At 46.1% G+C, this 16,736-nt stretch overlaps 1 protein-coding gene across 1 annotated transcript in view; it reads left to right on the plus strand.

Annotated features, from left to right (window-relative positions):
- The first annotated feature begins 5,861 nt into the window (after positions 1–5,861).
- Positions 5,862–16,736, plus strand: part of GNAI2 (G protein subunit alpha i2) — a 165,583-nt gene continuing 154,708 nt past the window's right edge. The window contains exon 1 of the mRNA XM_077326018.1: positions 5,862–6,295. Within this exon, the coding sequence (XP_077182133.1) occupies positions 6,178–6,295 (118 nt within the window). The 5' untranslated portion in view covers positions 5,862–6,177. The remainder of the gene's footprint in view (positions 6,296–16,736) is intronic.

The following is a 16,736-nucleotide window of genomic DNA, read 5'->3' on the forward strand; positions in this document are numbered from 1 at the left end:
TAATCCACCTATGTTTCTTCTACCATTTTCTCATGCCAGTCCCAATTAACACATGTTAAAAATGGTTTGAAAGTCATATATAACACAATTGCATGCAGCATTCTGTTCATATGAAGCAGCTTGACAGGGAATATCCAACATGTGAATGAAAAAGTTTAAAAGGGGGGTTGCAGTTGTACAGTGGAAACCCTCAGAACCATACTGCAGACATCTTCACATATTACACAGAGCAACCTCTACTAAGTTGTCTTGTAAGCATCCACAAGCCCTTTTCCTGCATGTGTAAATAGGGCTTTAAATACCATTAGCCTTCTACGGTCAGACAATACATTAGTACGGTGAACCTGAATGACAAATCTGATGTAGAATTTGTGGAGACAGAGAGAACAAGTTGCAGTCATAAATAACCACTAGTTTGAACTTTAAATAAGCACTTGTGATATTGGCATAAGTGAAATTAAAAATCAAATGTTTTAGGAAGACTGCAAGTGACAAAAACTGAATACATGGCAGAAGAATTTTGATAACCATTAGAAAGGCTGTAAACAGATTCTGGTTGTAGGGCTAATCTGTGGAGATTTATTTCAAAATTGACAGAATCAGCCTGGATTTGGTATGAGACCGCACTCTTTGTTTCTAACCAGGTTACTTATATGAAGGCTTATCAACTGATCAAAGTAATTTCATGGAACTGGCAATTAGGAAAACATCTCTTGGGGCACAACACTGGTGTATGAATAATTATGCTAATCCTAGTCCTTATTTAAACACATGAAACTATATCCTGCCCTTCAGCCAGGTTTTTTATGAAGGATTACACATGATTTCATTATAGACTCCCACATTTACCAGCTGGGTCATAGCACAAAAAAGCATATAGGGTTATTACAGAGAATACTCATTCTTCTAGTAGGTTGACAGATATTTTAACAAATCAGAAAAATCAAAGGGAAAAGCATAAATTATAGCAATAGGAAAACTCTGTGCTTGATTTAAAACAAAAAATTCAGGCATTTGATTCTAGGATCCACAAAACAGACAACAATAGCTTTAATCCAAGATGTTTCCATTAAATCTATAATTAACCTATAACAAATAATAATAACCAGTAATTATTTTAAAACTTTTGTTGTTGTTGTTAGGTGCAAAGTCGTGTCTGACCCATCTAGACCCCATGGACAATGATCCTCCAGGCCTTCCTGTCCTCTACCATTCCTCAAATAGGCAAGGCAACAGTATACAGCCTTGCCAAACTCCTTTCTCAATTTTGAACCAATCAGGGATTCCATGCCCGGTTCTCACTGTTGCTTCTTGACCTGCATAAAGGTTTCTCAAGAGACAGATAAGATGCTCTGGTATTCCCATCTCTTTAAGAACTTGCCACAATTTGTTGTGCTCCACGCAATCAAAGGCAGAAGTATATGTTCTTCTGGAACTCCCTAGCTCTATCCATGATCCATCATATGTTGGCAATTTGATCTCTAGTTCCTCTGCCTCTTTGAAATCCTGCCTGTACGTCTGGAAGTTCTTGGTCCACATATTGCTGGAGCCTAGCTTGTAGGATTTTGAGCATAACTTTGCTAGCATGAGAAATGAGTTCAATGGTGCGGTAGTTTGAAAATTCTTTGGCCCTTCTTTGGGATTGGAATATAAAGTGACTTTTTCCAATCCTGTGGCCACTGTTGAGTTTTCCAAATTTTAAGGAATATTGAGTATAGCACTTTTACTGCATCGTCTTTTAAGATTTTGAATAGTTCAACTGGAATGCTGTCACCTCCACTAGCTTTATTGTTGCTCAGACTTCCTAAGGCCCATTTATTTTATTTATTTATTATATTTATATACTGCCCTCCCCGGGGGCTCAGGGCAGTTTGACTTCACATTCCAGGATGTCTGGCTCCAGGTCACTAACTACCCCCTCATGGTTATCAGGGATGTTAAGCTCACTCTTTTTCTTGTATAGTTCTTCTCATTTATACTATAAAGGTCAATTATTCTTACTGACAAAGACTAATTTTGAATTTTTGCATTTTCTGTCATACTTTTTTACCTGAAGCTGTTGTGTGATGGCAGAAATTCAAACCAAAGCAGTTGCCTCATTACTGTATTTGTATGCGGGGACAACTGTACCTATTGCATTTCTGGCTGTTAAGCAGTTGTGAAAAAAAGGAGTCCTGGCAAGAACATGGTAACTCTACATCAACCAGATTAAAAGCTGTTCTGAACAACTTCCTTACAGCTTTCATAGATAGGAAATGCTGCCAAAAATACATCAGTGACTAACCCTGCTATCTGTCTCAGGCTGTCTGCTTCTTCTGTCACAGGCTGATTCAGACATTTTGAGATTTGTGGGGAAGTAAGGGAAAGATACATGACATATAGCCAAGGCAACAATTACAATGATACAATAAATAACCAATTCAACAAAAACATTTAGCTTAAACATTAACTACCAGTGAACATGATCCTGTCCATCTCACCTCATTCACTCCCTTTCCCTCATTATGTATACACTAAAAAAATAACTACAATTGGTTATTAGAGTAAATAGGAGGTCTCTACACACCTTCCACACCCCTTGCTTAATTCTCCTTACAGCCTTGAAACACGCTATTCATATTGTGGAGCATGAATAGCTACTATCAAGCAAAAAGGGAAAGTGATGAAAAAGCAAAGATGTGTGCTCTGGCCTCCCCCGCCCCACCCACCCCCATGGTTCTATTATACTGCCTTAAGAGTCACTGATGAATAAAGGGTAGATTGTAAAACAGGATTTTATTAATTCTACGGGAATCTATGGGCTATGATGAGTCCCCAATATTTTTTAGCCTGTGCGCACCACTGGAATTGTGATAGGGGGTGGTGAATAGCACCTCAAAATGGATGTCGGATCAAACACCAAATAGCTGCCATGGGAAGTAGAGCCTTCCTCCTAGATTTGTAAACAAATTGCTGACAAGGATTAAAAAGAAATGAAGGAACCCCAAGGGGAGGGCCTGGGGGAGAAATAGGGGTATAAAAAAGGAAGGAAGAAAATTTCAAAGGGAAAGATGGAGAAATAAATGGGGGATTAAAATGAAATGATGGAAAGTGGGGGGGGGATGGAACCACACAGAGACTAATGAAAGATGTGATTACCAGTCCTCCTGAACCTTAATTGGCTGTAGCTGCTGTCCCAACTATGGCAGAAAATCTTTTTATTTGAATGAGGGCAGCCAGTAACACACTTCATATGATAAGCGTGGCAGGTACCAGGGGAAGTATTGGTGGGCCCCATATTGGTGAACCCTGGGGAAGATCATGACATATTATTTACAATCTTACTAAAAGAATCAGTAGTTCAAAATGTAGAGCCCCAGAGCAACCTATGTACGTGCAAAGGAAGATCTCCATCTGCTAATGAAAACTCAACCTGTTGAGATTAGGAAGATCTCCATTCAGTGTGAGCTCTATAACGCAGATGCCACAACTAAAGGCCTGATTTCCATACACAGGAGATTAAGTTCTGATTTAAACATTATGCTGGAGGACACAAAGCCTTGATTATGCAACTTTATACACACCCAGTGGTGACAGCAGCTATTTATTTATTTAAAACATTTCCATGCTGCCTTTCCACACATCATGGATTTCCCAAGGTAGCAAACATTTCATATACCGTAGGCCTATCAGAAATTTACCCAAGGCTTCAGACCTTTGTGGAAGAGAGTACTCCTTGAAGTCTCAATCTTTAACCTTAGGCCTAGGAACATGATAGTATATCTGACCCTCCCTCCTTCATATATTTCTTCTGATCTGACCAGAAGCCATTCAGTTCAAGCACTGTTTTATTTATTTTAAAAAACAACATATGTACTTAAACTAAATGGCTTACAGCATAAAATCAATGCAGTTTTACATTGTAATCTGATAGTAATGGCATTAAAATGATAACAGCCAGAAAACAAGACAACCATCAAAATGTAAAATCAAAATAAGTTATGCAGATAGATGCAGCTGGGCAGCCATGTTCGTCTGAAGCAACAGAACAAAGTTTGAGTCCAGTGGCACCTTTAACACCAACAAAGTTTTATTCCGGATATAAGCTGTGTGTATGACATTTCTTCAGACACACTAAAACTGACCTCCTCAAGGTTTACAGAGGTAGCGGGGGATCCTTGCCAGGAAGGGCTAAGAGCGAAAACACAGAAGTAATTGAGTGATTACAGCTAAGATTGGATTAAATCTTAGTTAGTAAAACTTGTGAAGAGCAGCAAATTAGCATACAAATAAAAGAGTTAACAAACAGGTATGAGAATAAGTTTTAGATCAGTGGCAATTTTAAGACCAACCAAGTGACTTAGCATATGTAGATGCACACTTCTTTGTACACACGAAAACAGACTTCCCCAAGCCTTTCATACTGGTAGACAGGGTGCGTGTGTTAGTTTCCAGGAAAAGCTAACTAGAGTCAAGATGCATAAGTAACTGAGCAATAATAATGGTCCTATAACAAACCTGCTGAAACAAGGTGCATATATACTGTAACAGGCAGCACATTCCATGTTTATTGACTACATGAATTCCCAAATTATTTCAGAGCAGCACATTATCTTCCTAACAACCATGCCAAGTAGCATGGGCCAAGTTAAAGAGACAATCCCAAATGCAGCCTAAGGCAATTAGGCCTCACTTCATCCTAAATCAATTCCTATCTCCCATTCTGATCAGAAGTGTGTGGAATCATATTGGTACAGGTTTAATTTCATATCCACAAAGGGGTATTTCTGGTTTATTGTTATTGTCTCTACAAAGGCATTCATGGGGGTAATGGACCTTCCACATGGAAAGTTCCTTGATATTTCTCCATTCTGCCTGCTTCTTCCTTCCCCCACCTCCAGCAGATTTTGTCCTAAAAACCCAACAGTAGAGATATCAGCAGTGTTTCAGTCATGCAACAGTATACCAAGACTACCATTAAGTATACCATTAAGAAAAAAAGAGGTAGAAAACCACTGGAAGGGGTGGGTGGGAGTGATAAATGCAAGAGAAAACAACAGTTAGATGTGGATGAGTTCACGCTTCTCAAAAATTTGATTTGAGAACAGTTTTCCTGGAAAGACTGTGCCTCAGCCAGCTTGGGAAAATCCACAGGTGAGATGGAGAACACCTGGAAGGATGGAGAAAACATCAGGGGGCCATGCAGAAGGCAAAATAAACCGTGCTGCTGGGGAGTGGGGAGCACCTTCCGAGCAGTCTGTGGAAACCACCCTCAACTGCGCTCTTGCACACCGCCCAATCTTCACAGGATGGCTACAGACCACGGAGGTGGCTCTTTGAAAACAGAACGCAGGCATACAAAACTACGGAGGCAGTAAGCGTCTAGTCGTAATTTTTTTAGCTTCTCTCCTTTCTACCAGCTTTCTAACGGGTCTGTGCAGAAGTGATGGGCACAGTTGCGCTGCACAGTAAAGCACAAGGCTGATCTTTTGCCTGCAGCGAGGATCGACACGGCAACTAATCCGGCCTTCGTGGTTCAGTCAACACAGATCTCCACAGAAATAGGGACGGCGAGGCATCGAGTCCGCTGACCCAAGCGCCGGCACTGCAGTAAAAGGCAGTCCCGGTAGCCACGCCGAAGACTGGCCCTCGGCCACACTTCCCATGGCCTCGGTTACCCTCAGCAGCGGACTCCGCTCCTTTCTCAAGTTTTGCAGCCCCACTTCAGCCTTCGTAGCTCCCCTTGACTGGCTCGCCCTCCCCCCCGCCTCCAACCCCCGCCTCCTAGCGCCTCTCTCCGGCTCGGCGCTTTCTCTCGCGTCCCCTCCCCCAGCCCCACACTGCGCATCCGGGGCCGCCCCTTCTTTCTCCTGACGGCGACGCCAAGACCGCCCAAACTCCCCTTCCCTGCCTCCTTCCTCGTTTCCTTCCTTCGTCCCCCGCGCGCAGCCAGGAACCGAGCGGAGCCGCCCCGCCCCGCCCTTCCTCCCCTCCAGAGCCAGCGGCCGCTCAGACGCCGCCGCGCCGGCAGCCGGACGGGAGACAAGGAGCCAGCGCCGCTCGCTCGCCCGCCCGCCCCTACGGGGCAGCAGCTAGTCCTCTGGCCGCGCCGCGCCCCGGCAGCCCGCGCCCCTTCCCTCCTGCCTTCGCCCGCTCCCCGCAGAGTCTCCCGCGGCCGGCCCGAGCCCGACTGGCGCCATGGGCTGCACCGTGAGCGCCGAGGACAAAGCGGCCGCCGAGCGCTCCAAGATGATCGACAAGAACCTCCGGGAGGACGGCGAGAAAGCGGCGCGGGAGGTGAAGTTGCTGCTCCTCGGTAAGAGCCGCGCCGCCGGGGCCTCCCCCCCCCCCCATGGGCCACTTGGGCTGCGTGTTTACTCGGAAGTAAGCTTCACTGAGTTGTTGGGGCTTCCTCGGGCCCCGCCCGCCATCTACGTGTGCCGGCCCCCCTACGTGTGCCTCTCCAATCCCACCCCTGGGACCCTGCTGTGCTCGGCACCCCCTTGCCCCCGATGCAGGACTCGCCCTGCCCCGTGATTCTCCCCCCCCCCTGCGGGCGCCACACCCCTGCCTCAGCCCGTCCCCTTCAGCAGAAGCAAGACCGCGCCCCCCACCCCCACCCCCACCCCCTTATTCCAGGTTGAGTGGTCGGGCATGGCTATCGGCTCTTGGTTTCAACCATTTATTCAAGCGGATTCGAAACGGGGAGGGGAGTAGCCATCTCCTAAAGCTTTTCAACTCTTCCTGTAGCTCCTTTAGGCTAAGAGGCTGGTTATAGTCATATCCTTTGAATGAGCCTTGCAACCGTTCCCCTTGTTCTATTCACTTCCCTAATTGAGTTCACCACTTTTGTTAGCCAGCTGTTTTTCTCTCTCTCTCCAAGAGAGATGAAGTGAATCTCAGGAATGTCTCCAGAATCCATATCCTACCTCCCCCTCCTTCCCAACTTTTCAAAAGTCTCCTTCCTCGATAGCATCTTTAGGGCTGAACTGTTGATTGTAAAGTTAGGAACAGTTATATATCGCGGCCCTGAACGGAGTTGGACCCTTTAAATCCATAGAATGTCTTGTGCTGAGAGGTGTTTAACATTGTTTAGGATTGCAGGGCTAAATCGCAACTAAGCGGAGGCTGCTTGTGGAGTGAATAAGTAACTGAAAATAGTGTTCCCCTCCCTTTTGATATGACCACTTCTGTTAACTGGTGCTTCAATAACAGAGTCTTTCTTGTCATGCTTGCCCCTCCCCCAACAGAGATTGAAATAGGTGTCTCTGGTGTTCTCTTCCTTAAGAGCATTTGTTGTTGCCCAAGTTGGTAGAAGTAAAACCCAACCAGAAGCACTCATTTTCTCATCCTTTTCGGTGGTTCATTATGTGAACAATTGTGTGAACATCCTGTGGAGTATTTTTATGTACATACATGCATTAGTAAGTGAAATGCTTTTTGGATTGCTATAATTTCATCAATGAAAGCTCTGTCTTTCCATATTAAATATGGCTACTGTGTGTATTTGGGTTTGTGCAATCATCCTGGAAAAACAAAGTAAGTCAATTATTGGCCCGATTTTGTCATGCAGAAAAATCTTCATTTGGTCTTTTCTGCTGAGGTAGCAGGGCATTTTACACTGAGAAAGGCTTACTTGGAAGGAGGGGTATGACACATGACAAACCCACTAACAATTGTATGGAATTGACGTGCCTTGATATGGTGTCTTTTCATCCATTACTTCAATACCAAACATTCTACCAACACCTTTGCTTCTAACATACTTTGATATATTGGTTTACTAATTTTGCGTAGCTTTTTGTAAAACATTTGAGCCTGAATGAACTGTTCTTTAGATCAGGGGTAGTCAACCTGTGGTCCTCTAGATGTTCATGGACTGCAATTCCCATGAGCCCCTGCCAGCAAACTCTGGCAGGGGCTCATGGGAATTGAAGTCCATGAACATCTGGAGGACCACAGGTTGACTATCCCTGCTTTAGATGTAAAAGGCTTCAAAGTACGAACTAATTAATCTTCTGACATCACTGCTCATATACTTCTTCCTCTAAACGCAGATCTTCAATTCCCCTATAGCTGGTCTTTTTGTTATGCTCTCGTGTATATTTCCAAGGAAAGTGATTATTGATTCTGTCATTCACATCTGAAATTGTCCTTTGCAATGCCTCAATAGCTGGGTATAGCTTGTTGAGTAGAGTCAACCCAAAAAGAAGGGAATTAGAGCAGTGGTCCCCAACCTTTTTATCACCGGGGACCACTCAACGCCTTTTACTGAGGCCCGGTGGGGGGGGGTAGTTTACTCCTCTACTCTCAACCACTGCCCTAATGCTCTCTGATCGCTATGGTAATGTTTAAACATCCCTTCAAAATAAGATACAGACACGCCACAACAATGAAGTGTGTTGTAAAGGGCCAGGGGGGATGAAGTAAAGGGCCGGGGGGGGGGGGGGAAGGCGTCCTTTGGGGCCCACCTCCAATTAGTCGAAGGACCACATGTGGTCCATGGCCCACAGGTTGGGGATCGCTAAATTAGAGAACTGTTGGCAATAGGAGTAAGGAAATCACCTTTGTTTTAAAGTGGGTAAAACAAAGGTGATTTCCTTACTCCTATTGCCAACATGGGAGGAACTTGCAGGAAAAGGATGACGGAAGACCGCTCTTTTTATTTACGGGAATACAAAGCTGCAAGAATAAGGTTTTTGTTTACTATATCTGGAAAGATTGATAGTATCTGATATTTTTTGTCCCTAAAAGTAATACTGATAAACAGTTCTAAGAACATTTATTTAGAAGTATGCCTAAATTATTTTTGGGAACTTCTTTTGGCTAAGTAAACATAGGATATTGGGTTATTTTTCCTTATGAGCTATTTAATACTGTGCATCAGTAATGTTGTATATTCTCTTGTGAATGTGGTTGGGTACTGGGAAAGTTTTATCTCTATTTTGTAAATTGTGTTGTAGCGTCAAATAAGTTTATGATTTGGTCAGATTTGTCATTGCTTTCAATAGATTCTGCTTCTGGTTAATTCTCTGAGACAAAATAATTACACAAGAATTTTAATCTAGTGTATGTTGCTTACTTCATTTAAATGGATGAACAAAACTGCTTCTGACTTTTATAACTAGTCCCTGACATAGAATGTAACATAGATGTCCCTGGCATAGAACTGCTTTGAGACTTAATTTTTTAAAAATGTTTTTACATTATAGTCTACCTTTTACACTAGGGTTTAGGGCAGATTACACAGTTAATACAATTAACAGAATGGGATATTCACTAAACAAAACAATTTTATTTATTTTATTACATTTCTATGTTACATTCCCTTGTGGCTCAGGGTGGTTAATAATCTAAATTAATAAATCCAATTTTTGGTACATACATAAACAACTCATTAACTTATAAATGATAAAAATTGCAACGAAAACATTGTAAAACTAAGTGTTGACTGTCACTTGATGAAGTGGTTGGACTTGGGCCTCAACCAAAAGCTTGGTGGAAGAGCTTAATTTTGCAGGCCCTGGGAAACTGTGCTAGGACCCTGATCTCCTCTGGCAGCTCATTCCTCCCAGTGGGGTCCTGGACCCAGAAAGCCTTGGCTCTGGTTGAGGCCAGATGCGCTTCCTTGGGGCCAGGGATCACCAACTTGTTGGAATTATTAGTTGAACATAATGCTCTCTGGGGAGCATAGGCAGAGAGCCTTTGGGGGTTAGGTTTATAGAACCAACCAGAAATCTAAAAGCAGAACTGAAGCAAGGCATATGTGTTAACATGACACATTAAATGATGTAAAATTACATAGTAAGATCCTACTTATAGCAAACTACACAGTAGTACAGAACTCAATCTCTAATAATTTATCAAACTAATTTTGTGAATCCTTTTATGCACTGCAACCCTGTTTTCTATGTAGAAAAGCTGTCTTGCATAATTCAGTGGAAAACCAGGATAGTTTGTGGAAAACCAGGATAGCAGGATTCTTCCTGATCTCCTCAGGCAGGCCCTTCCACAAGGTGGGGACCACAACAGAAAAGGCACATGTACAGGCTGTTGTTGATTTTGCCCTTTGCAAGTTGGCATCTCTAGAAGACTTCTCAGGCAAGTGAATCTGCCATGGGAGAACATAGGAGAGAGGAGACAGACTCCCAGATATGAGGGTCTAAGGCCCAGATATGGAAGAGCTACTACTTTAAATTGAGTCCAGTAATTGATGGGCAGCCAGTAGAGTGACTATAGTTTTGTATGGTAAGTCCTCAAAGTGGACCAATACATTTTCATTGGCATAGTGTTAAGGATAATGATGGGGTTGGGTCCATAAACTGGCAAGTTTAGTGTTCTATCCCAGGGGTGGTGGCGTCCTGTTGGGCGAGCGAGTCATGGTCTCTAGTCCACTGTGCTAGTTGCCGCCACCCGCTCCTCCTGTTTCCCACTGGAGCATCCGGATCCATGGAGGGCTGGGAAAGTAGGGCTGGTGAGGCCGCTGAGTTCCACCATCGCGTCCCTTCTCTGGGCCAACGGGGAGGGGAAGTGAGCTGCCGCTCCTCGTAGTGGATAGGTGGTGCGGCCAGGGCTGTCAGTGCGTTGGGGGGAATTGGGGCCAGGAACTGATCGGGCAGCGGGCGTGGCCCTTGGGAGCTGGTGGGTGGGTGGGTTCTCGTGGCAAGGGCAACACAGTGAGAGGCGGTGGGAGGGCAAACGGGGAGGGAAGGGGCACTCCCGGTGGCAGTGGCTGTTGGTAAGTGGCATTGGTGGTGTGAAGGGCCCTCTCAGTGGCAGGGAGACAGGGAGAGGCGTTTCCCGCAGCGACAGAGAGGCCTCCCCAGTGGGTGCACACCTCAGGAGCTGGCGGTGGTTTGCGGCTGGCTGCTGGTGTCAGCGCGGAGGTGGGGGGAAGGGCACGAGCCATCCAAGAGCTCTCCTCAGCGGCGAGGAACGTTCTGGGCTGGAGGCTGGGTGAGCGGCTGGCGCTCACCTGATGGAGGCGGGTGCTCCAGGTGCCAGCCCAATCTGGACGCACCCAGCTTTGCTGAGTGCTTCTGGATTGGCCCGCTGGAGAGGAAGATCTGGCTAGAAAGGGCCTGCACACCACCTGGACAGGCACCCAGACAGGGGCCACTCACATGGCCCTTTGACAAATATAAGGAGAACTTTTGGTAAGGACTAGGGAGAAATCCCTCTGCAGCCCAACATGTAGCGGGCGCTAGCAGGACAAAGGTGGGTATGGGGAGGCAATTCTGGCGAGGTGCAAAGCAGACAATCTTCCCCTCGCCCCCTCCCCCTCCCAAGGCTGATGGGCGAGTGCATGTTGTCCTTGGGGCTGGCAGGCCCTGGGCTGGCCTGGCCGCCACCGCCACCACCTCATCCCCGACTTGTGAGGCAGCGCAGCGACAGCCGTGACCTCCTACCCACCAGTGCCAGCAGCAACTTGCAGGTCCAGCGAGCGCTGCTGTGGACCCTGTGCTGCTGCAGGCTGTGCCATGCTTTTAGTGCTGCTGCCTCCTCTTGGCGATCTCCAGCGCGGCCACCTCCTAAGTGGCGCCTCTGGAGCTGCTGCTGCTGGCTCTTCCTGCCCGCCACCGACACTAGCTGGGTGGGCCGGAGGAGGCAAGTTGGCCACGGCTGGGAGGCTTGTGTGGGGCGATGGTGGCAGAGAGGCTTGTGGCCGGCTAGGGAGAGTGGTTCCTCCAGGGTCCACCTTGATTGGCTTGCGGAGTGTGTCCATCTGTCCGGAAACCGAGGACGGACACTCTCAGGGTCCTGGACATGCTCCACATACCGGCCCTTTCCCCAATCACTGTAGGGCCACAATGGTTAGGATAGATAGTTGTGCCAGATCAGTTGCACACATGCATTAGTTACATTTACATCCTGTTGTTTTCTTAACACAGCTTATCCTAGGTAGATGATGCCCAGAATGTCTCCCATTTACTTAAATTCAACTGAAATTCAAATTCATCATGTGACCTCCAACTTTAGGCAGGGATCCAAGATGGATGCCATTGATTCATGAAATTTTCTCCTGCAGATATTCAGCTAGCTAGGTGAATTTAGCATAACACAGTAGGGTTTCTCCTGTAGTAGTATTATTAAATTACTAGCAATCAAGCCCGCTGCAGCTTAATGCAGTGGGCGCTAGACGACGGAGCTGCCATGCCGGCTTCGGAGGCGCCCGGGCGAAGGGGGACACACGCCGCCCCTGAGACAGGCGTGCCTCGCCCGGGGAGAGCGCCCCCTCAGAGCCCCTCGAATTAAGCTGGGGGGAGGGGGCGGGAGCGGCTGGGGGGGGAAATCCCTGCTCTGCTCCCCTTCCCTTCCCATCTCATCCCCGGCCGCCGCCGCCTCTCCTCCGTTCGCTCTCTCGGCCATCCGCCACCGTCTCTCTTATCCACACAGTGCATGAGCCGGTGCCGCCAGGAGTCGAGTTCGCGGCGGACGCCCCTGCGCTCCGCCATGCAGCGGGGGCTCCGGCACTGCGAGGCCGCGGGAGCGGGAGCCGCGGCGGCCATTCTGTCTGTTCCCTTTTCCATCTGCCTCTGACCTCACACCCGCGCGCGCGCCGCACCGCCCACCCCGCCGAAACGGGTCCCTCAGCGGCAGAGGCGAGGCGAGTGGGGTGCTCACCACCGCCTTTTCCACGCCTGGGGAGAAAAGGAGGCTGAGGCCGGGCGGCGGCAGCGGGTGCTCGACACGGGCGGCGAGACACATCGGCGAACCCATTGTAAGGAAGGGCTCCCCTGGGGGACTACGAAACCCAGAACGCTCCGCGCCGCATTCATGGGCCGCCTGCACGCTTAACTGACGGCGATGCATGCTGGGAGTAGTAGTTTCCGGGCCTTCCGCTCGGCCAAGTTCTCCGAAGGAGGGAAATTTCCTAGGCAGGGCTTTTTTCGTGGCGCGGTGCGAGGGGGGTGGTGTAAAGAAAATTAACTAATTAAGAGCTACAGAGAGGTCGTTAGGCAGGGAGCCCCTGGCAGCCGCGCTCTGCGCGGCTGCCGCCGGTTCCCTTTGCGGGCGGGCTGAAGCGGCGAGAGGCGCTTTGCGCCTCTCGACACTTCAGCCCACCGGGCAGGGAGTCCCCGGCAGCCGCGCTCTGCGCGGCTGCCATGGGTTCCGTTGCCGGCGGCCTGACACGTCGGAGGCGCTTCGCACCTCTCAACGCGTCAGGCCGCCCTCAAGTAAGCAACTGCGAGCCGCAGTTCCTTCCTTCCTGCGAGCTGCAGTTCCTTCCTTCAGCAGGTTAGGACTCGGCCGGGCCAATTGGCAGGCGCTTTGCGCCTGCCAATTGGCCTGGCCGATGGTCTGTCAGGAGGAAGGGGCCAATCCGGCCCCTTCCTCATCACGGACAAAGCCCTCTGCCTGAGGGCTTAGCGAATTATTTAGTCCACGGCGCCCGCGGCACCGCGGGCGTGTTAAGGATTATAAAAAACGCTGCCTCACTCCTGAGTCTTTGGGTTTCCACACTTTATCATGTAGATCATGAAAGAAAGTTTTGGTCATAAGAGTATTCTCTAGATGAAATGGACTGTGTTAATGTAACTACATTGAAATCTTTGTTTATGGCAACTGCAGTCCACTGACTTATGGTATGTGTTCTTTTCTGTTGCATAGTTGATAACTAGTATTGCTTTTGTTAACAATATTCCTGCAGGATTTTGTTTGGTAATTTCCTCCCCCCCCCTGAACAAGTTGTGCTCTTCTGTGGGAGTATGGATGACAGATGTTGATGCTGGCCAGAGTGACCCTTGTGATAGTTTTTCTTCTTGAACAGCTCCCCCCCCCCCAAAAAAAAGAGAGAGAGCAGACAAATCTCCAAACTGAAAGAAAATATGGCAAATGTGAGTAGTCTTTTCTGGTGGGCAGAATTTATTTTTGGATTTCCAAGGTAGAACAATTCTTATTCAAACAGTATTTGAGAACAGCACAAAAAATGTACCTTGAAACATTAGTGTGCATTGTTTGCTAGACAGAAATGTAAAATGGTACTCAAGCACAGAATTTTTAATACTCTGGTTTAAGCTTAAGCATAACTGAAGAACTGTTGAAATTAACTTGGAATGGTTGGAGGGGGGGGGGGAAAGACTGTGCTTCACATAGAGTGGTAAATGAATCAGTCACGCAAGACATCTTGCTGCCTGGATACTAATTGTTAATGCTGTACTTAATGTTAAAAAAACCCAGGAATTGCTTGTTAATTTCAGATCATTACAGCACATGAAATCTGGTAAGTAAATACTTTAAATAGAGTGAAGTCATTAAGGACTGTTGGAGTGGTGCTCTGCAAGTGGTTTTTATCAGCAAATCCTTGTTGCAAGATGGTATTTATAGCTGGGACAGAAATTTTAAATAAAGAACCAAGGCTCACAAAACCGTTCTCAAACAACATAAAACAGTATAACAAAAACAGCAATAAATACAAAACACAACAATACATTTAATAAAAGAATTTGGCAGTTTATTTTGAATAACATTTCCAGCAGCATGCTGCACATCAAAACCTCTGGAGAACTAGGTTTAATCTTCCTTTTGAAGCTCAATAAAAGGCAAGCTTGATAGGCTTTTCTACAAAGAAAGCTCGGCAACAAGGATTCATTTTTGTAAGCTGATAGTGTAAAGTCATGTCTGAGTATAGGATTTATGTCAGCTGCCCATGTGTCAGTCAGTGACAGTATGGTTGTTCCAGAAAGATACACTAGGGAAAGTTGCTTCTCCAGGAAATGTTATCAGTGATCAGTTTCACTAGATCAGTCTTTTGCAACTTTTTTACCATTGAGAAACCTCTCAAGCATTCTTCAGGCTTTGAGAAACCCAAGAAGTGGCACAATTGTGTGGTATATAGTTGGGAAGCATAGCTGTGTACATGTCTATCCGGGGCCCCTCCAGGTCCATCACTGGCCATTTTGGGAGAGGGGCAGTTTGACATGACCATATATGGTCATATCTCCTGATAAACGTTTAACACATTAAAAATATATATATTAAAAATTAACTCCCATCCATTTGGGAAACCCTTCCAGGGCCATCAAGAAACCCTGCGGTTTCATAAAACCCTGATTGAAAAAGCCTGCAGGGCATGGTCTGAAGGCACCTGGTACAGCAGCCTTACTGAGGCTAAACAAATTGGGGGGTCAGTGTCTGGATGGGAGGCTTGCTGGTATTCTTTAGCATGCCACAGAGAGTAATGTGGAAGGAAGGTGTGTTGCATATAAGAAATAGAGGGCAGTGTTGTTTAGTGGTTAGAACACCAGATTACAACCCAAGTCCAAATCCCTACTCAGTTCTGAATTTTATTAGGAGATCTTGGGCCACATTTTCTGTCAGTATATCTTGCTCCACTGTTATGAGGGAAGCTCCATAACAATAATGTATACTTCCCTGAATTTCTTGGAAGACAGGTAAAAAATATGGAAATGCAAGTCTTCCAACAATTATTCTGAAGTTTGATTTCCCCCTCACTCATTTGATAGGGGAGAGAACAGTTGATTTTATTACCAGTCTAATAAAATGGCTTTAGTCAGCCTCCAGTGTTCACATTTCTGTTACTGTTTTTCTGATAAAAGGCTATCAGCGTTAGCTGCCTGTGCAGGGCAGTAATCGCATCCCCATCCCCACAACAAATATTTTTGTATTGGTTGGTTTCTCTGATGTAGGGTAATAACTGCAACAGATGCTCAATGTGGTGTGTGTGCTCGGGTTGATTGCTTTATTATCACTGAGTTGAAGCTTTTTGGTGGTTTGGCTGTAAATATGTTCTTAGCATGTTCATTTAGCATCTTTTTCAAAACTTTCCCATTTCTGCTTCTCACACAGATGCTGATGACCCCCTGGAGCTAAGTAACCTAAGGGTGGTGTTCTCTTAACTATTTTGGGCCTCTTTTTGGCTTATTTGAAGGGAAAAAAGCTGGGGAGAAGCAGTCTCACCTTCCTTTTTTGTGTGTCATATAGAACTCTGTTAGGCTATGCCATACCATACACATTCATTATTATAAAGATATCTGAAGTTTATTAGTGTTATAACAGCTCATTCCAGAAGGCTATACTGTGCCCTCACAAAACTGCTGCTTGTAAATCAAGCATGGCCCAATCAAATAAAGCCAACTTGGGAGAACATCGCACAGTGGAAAGTTTGGGTTATGAAAAAAAAATCTGTAAACGATTTTGCATTTATCCTAAATTTTTGAGCTCTTTGAGTGTTGAATCATTGAAGGATATTGCCTTTAAACTATAGTTCAAAGGAGTCAGCTTCCATCCAGTGACTCGAGAATAAGAGGGTTTAGAATGGTGACTTTAGCTTTTGTCTAAAAATAAGACACTCAACTGGTTTCCCTTGATTACTCCACACCATTTTTAAATGAGAAAAAGTTTCTGAATGTTATTGGCCATTAAGCCTGGGGAAAGAACTTTGCTTAATGCATTTCTTAGTGGAATGTTCTCTGGAAATTTTCCTTACTTGCATGATGCTTTCTTTCCCTTTGGGGCTTGTTGCTTCAGTGTCTGAGCACTTTTAATTTTGATGGGTTCTTGGGAATGAGTTAACAGCTTTTCTAATAATTGACGTAGCAATTTATGGGGCACCCAGGTGCCTCTGTCTTGGAGGACCAAAGATTCTTTTATCACTGATATACAAAAAGTTGGTTTAGCAGCACAAACTGTAAGTTAAAGTTCCACTGAAGAGAGGAGATTGTTGTTGTTATGTGCGAAGTCGTGTCCGACCCATCGCGACCCCATGGACAATGATCCTCCAGGCCTTCCTGTCC

This window comes from Paroedura picta, chromosome 3 (genome assembly GCF_049243985.1).
Source record: "Paroedura picta isolate Pp20150507F chromosome 3, Ppicta_v3.0, whole genome shotgun sequence".
NCBI lineage: Eukaryota > Metazoa > Chordata > Lepidosauria > Squamata > Gekkonidae > Paroedura > Paroedura picta.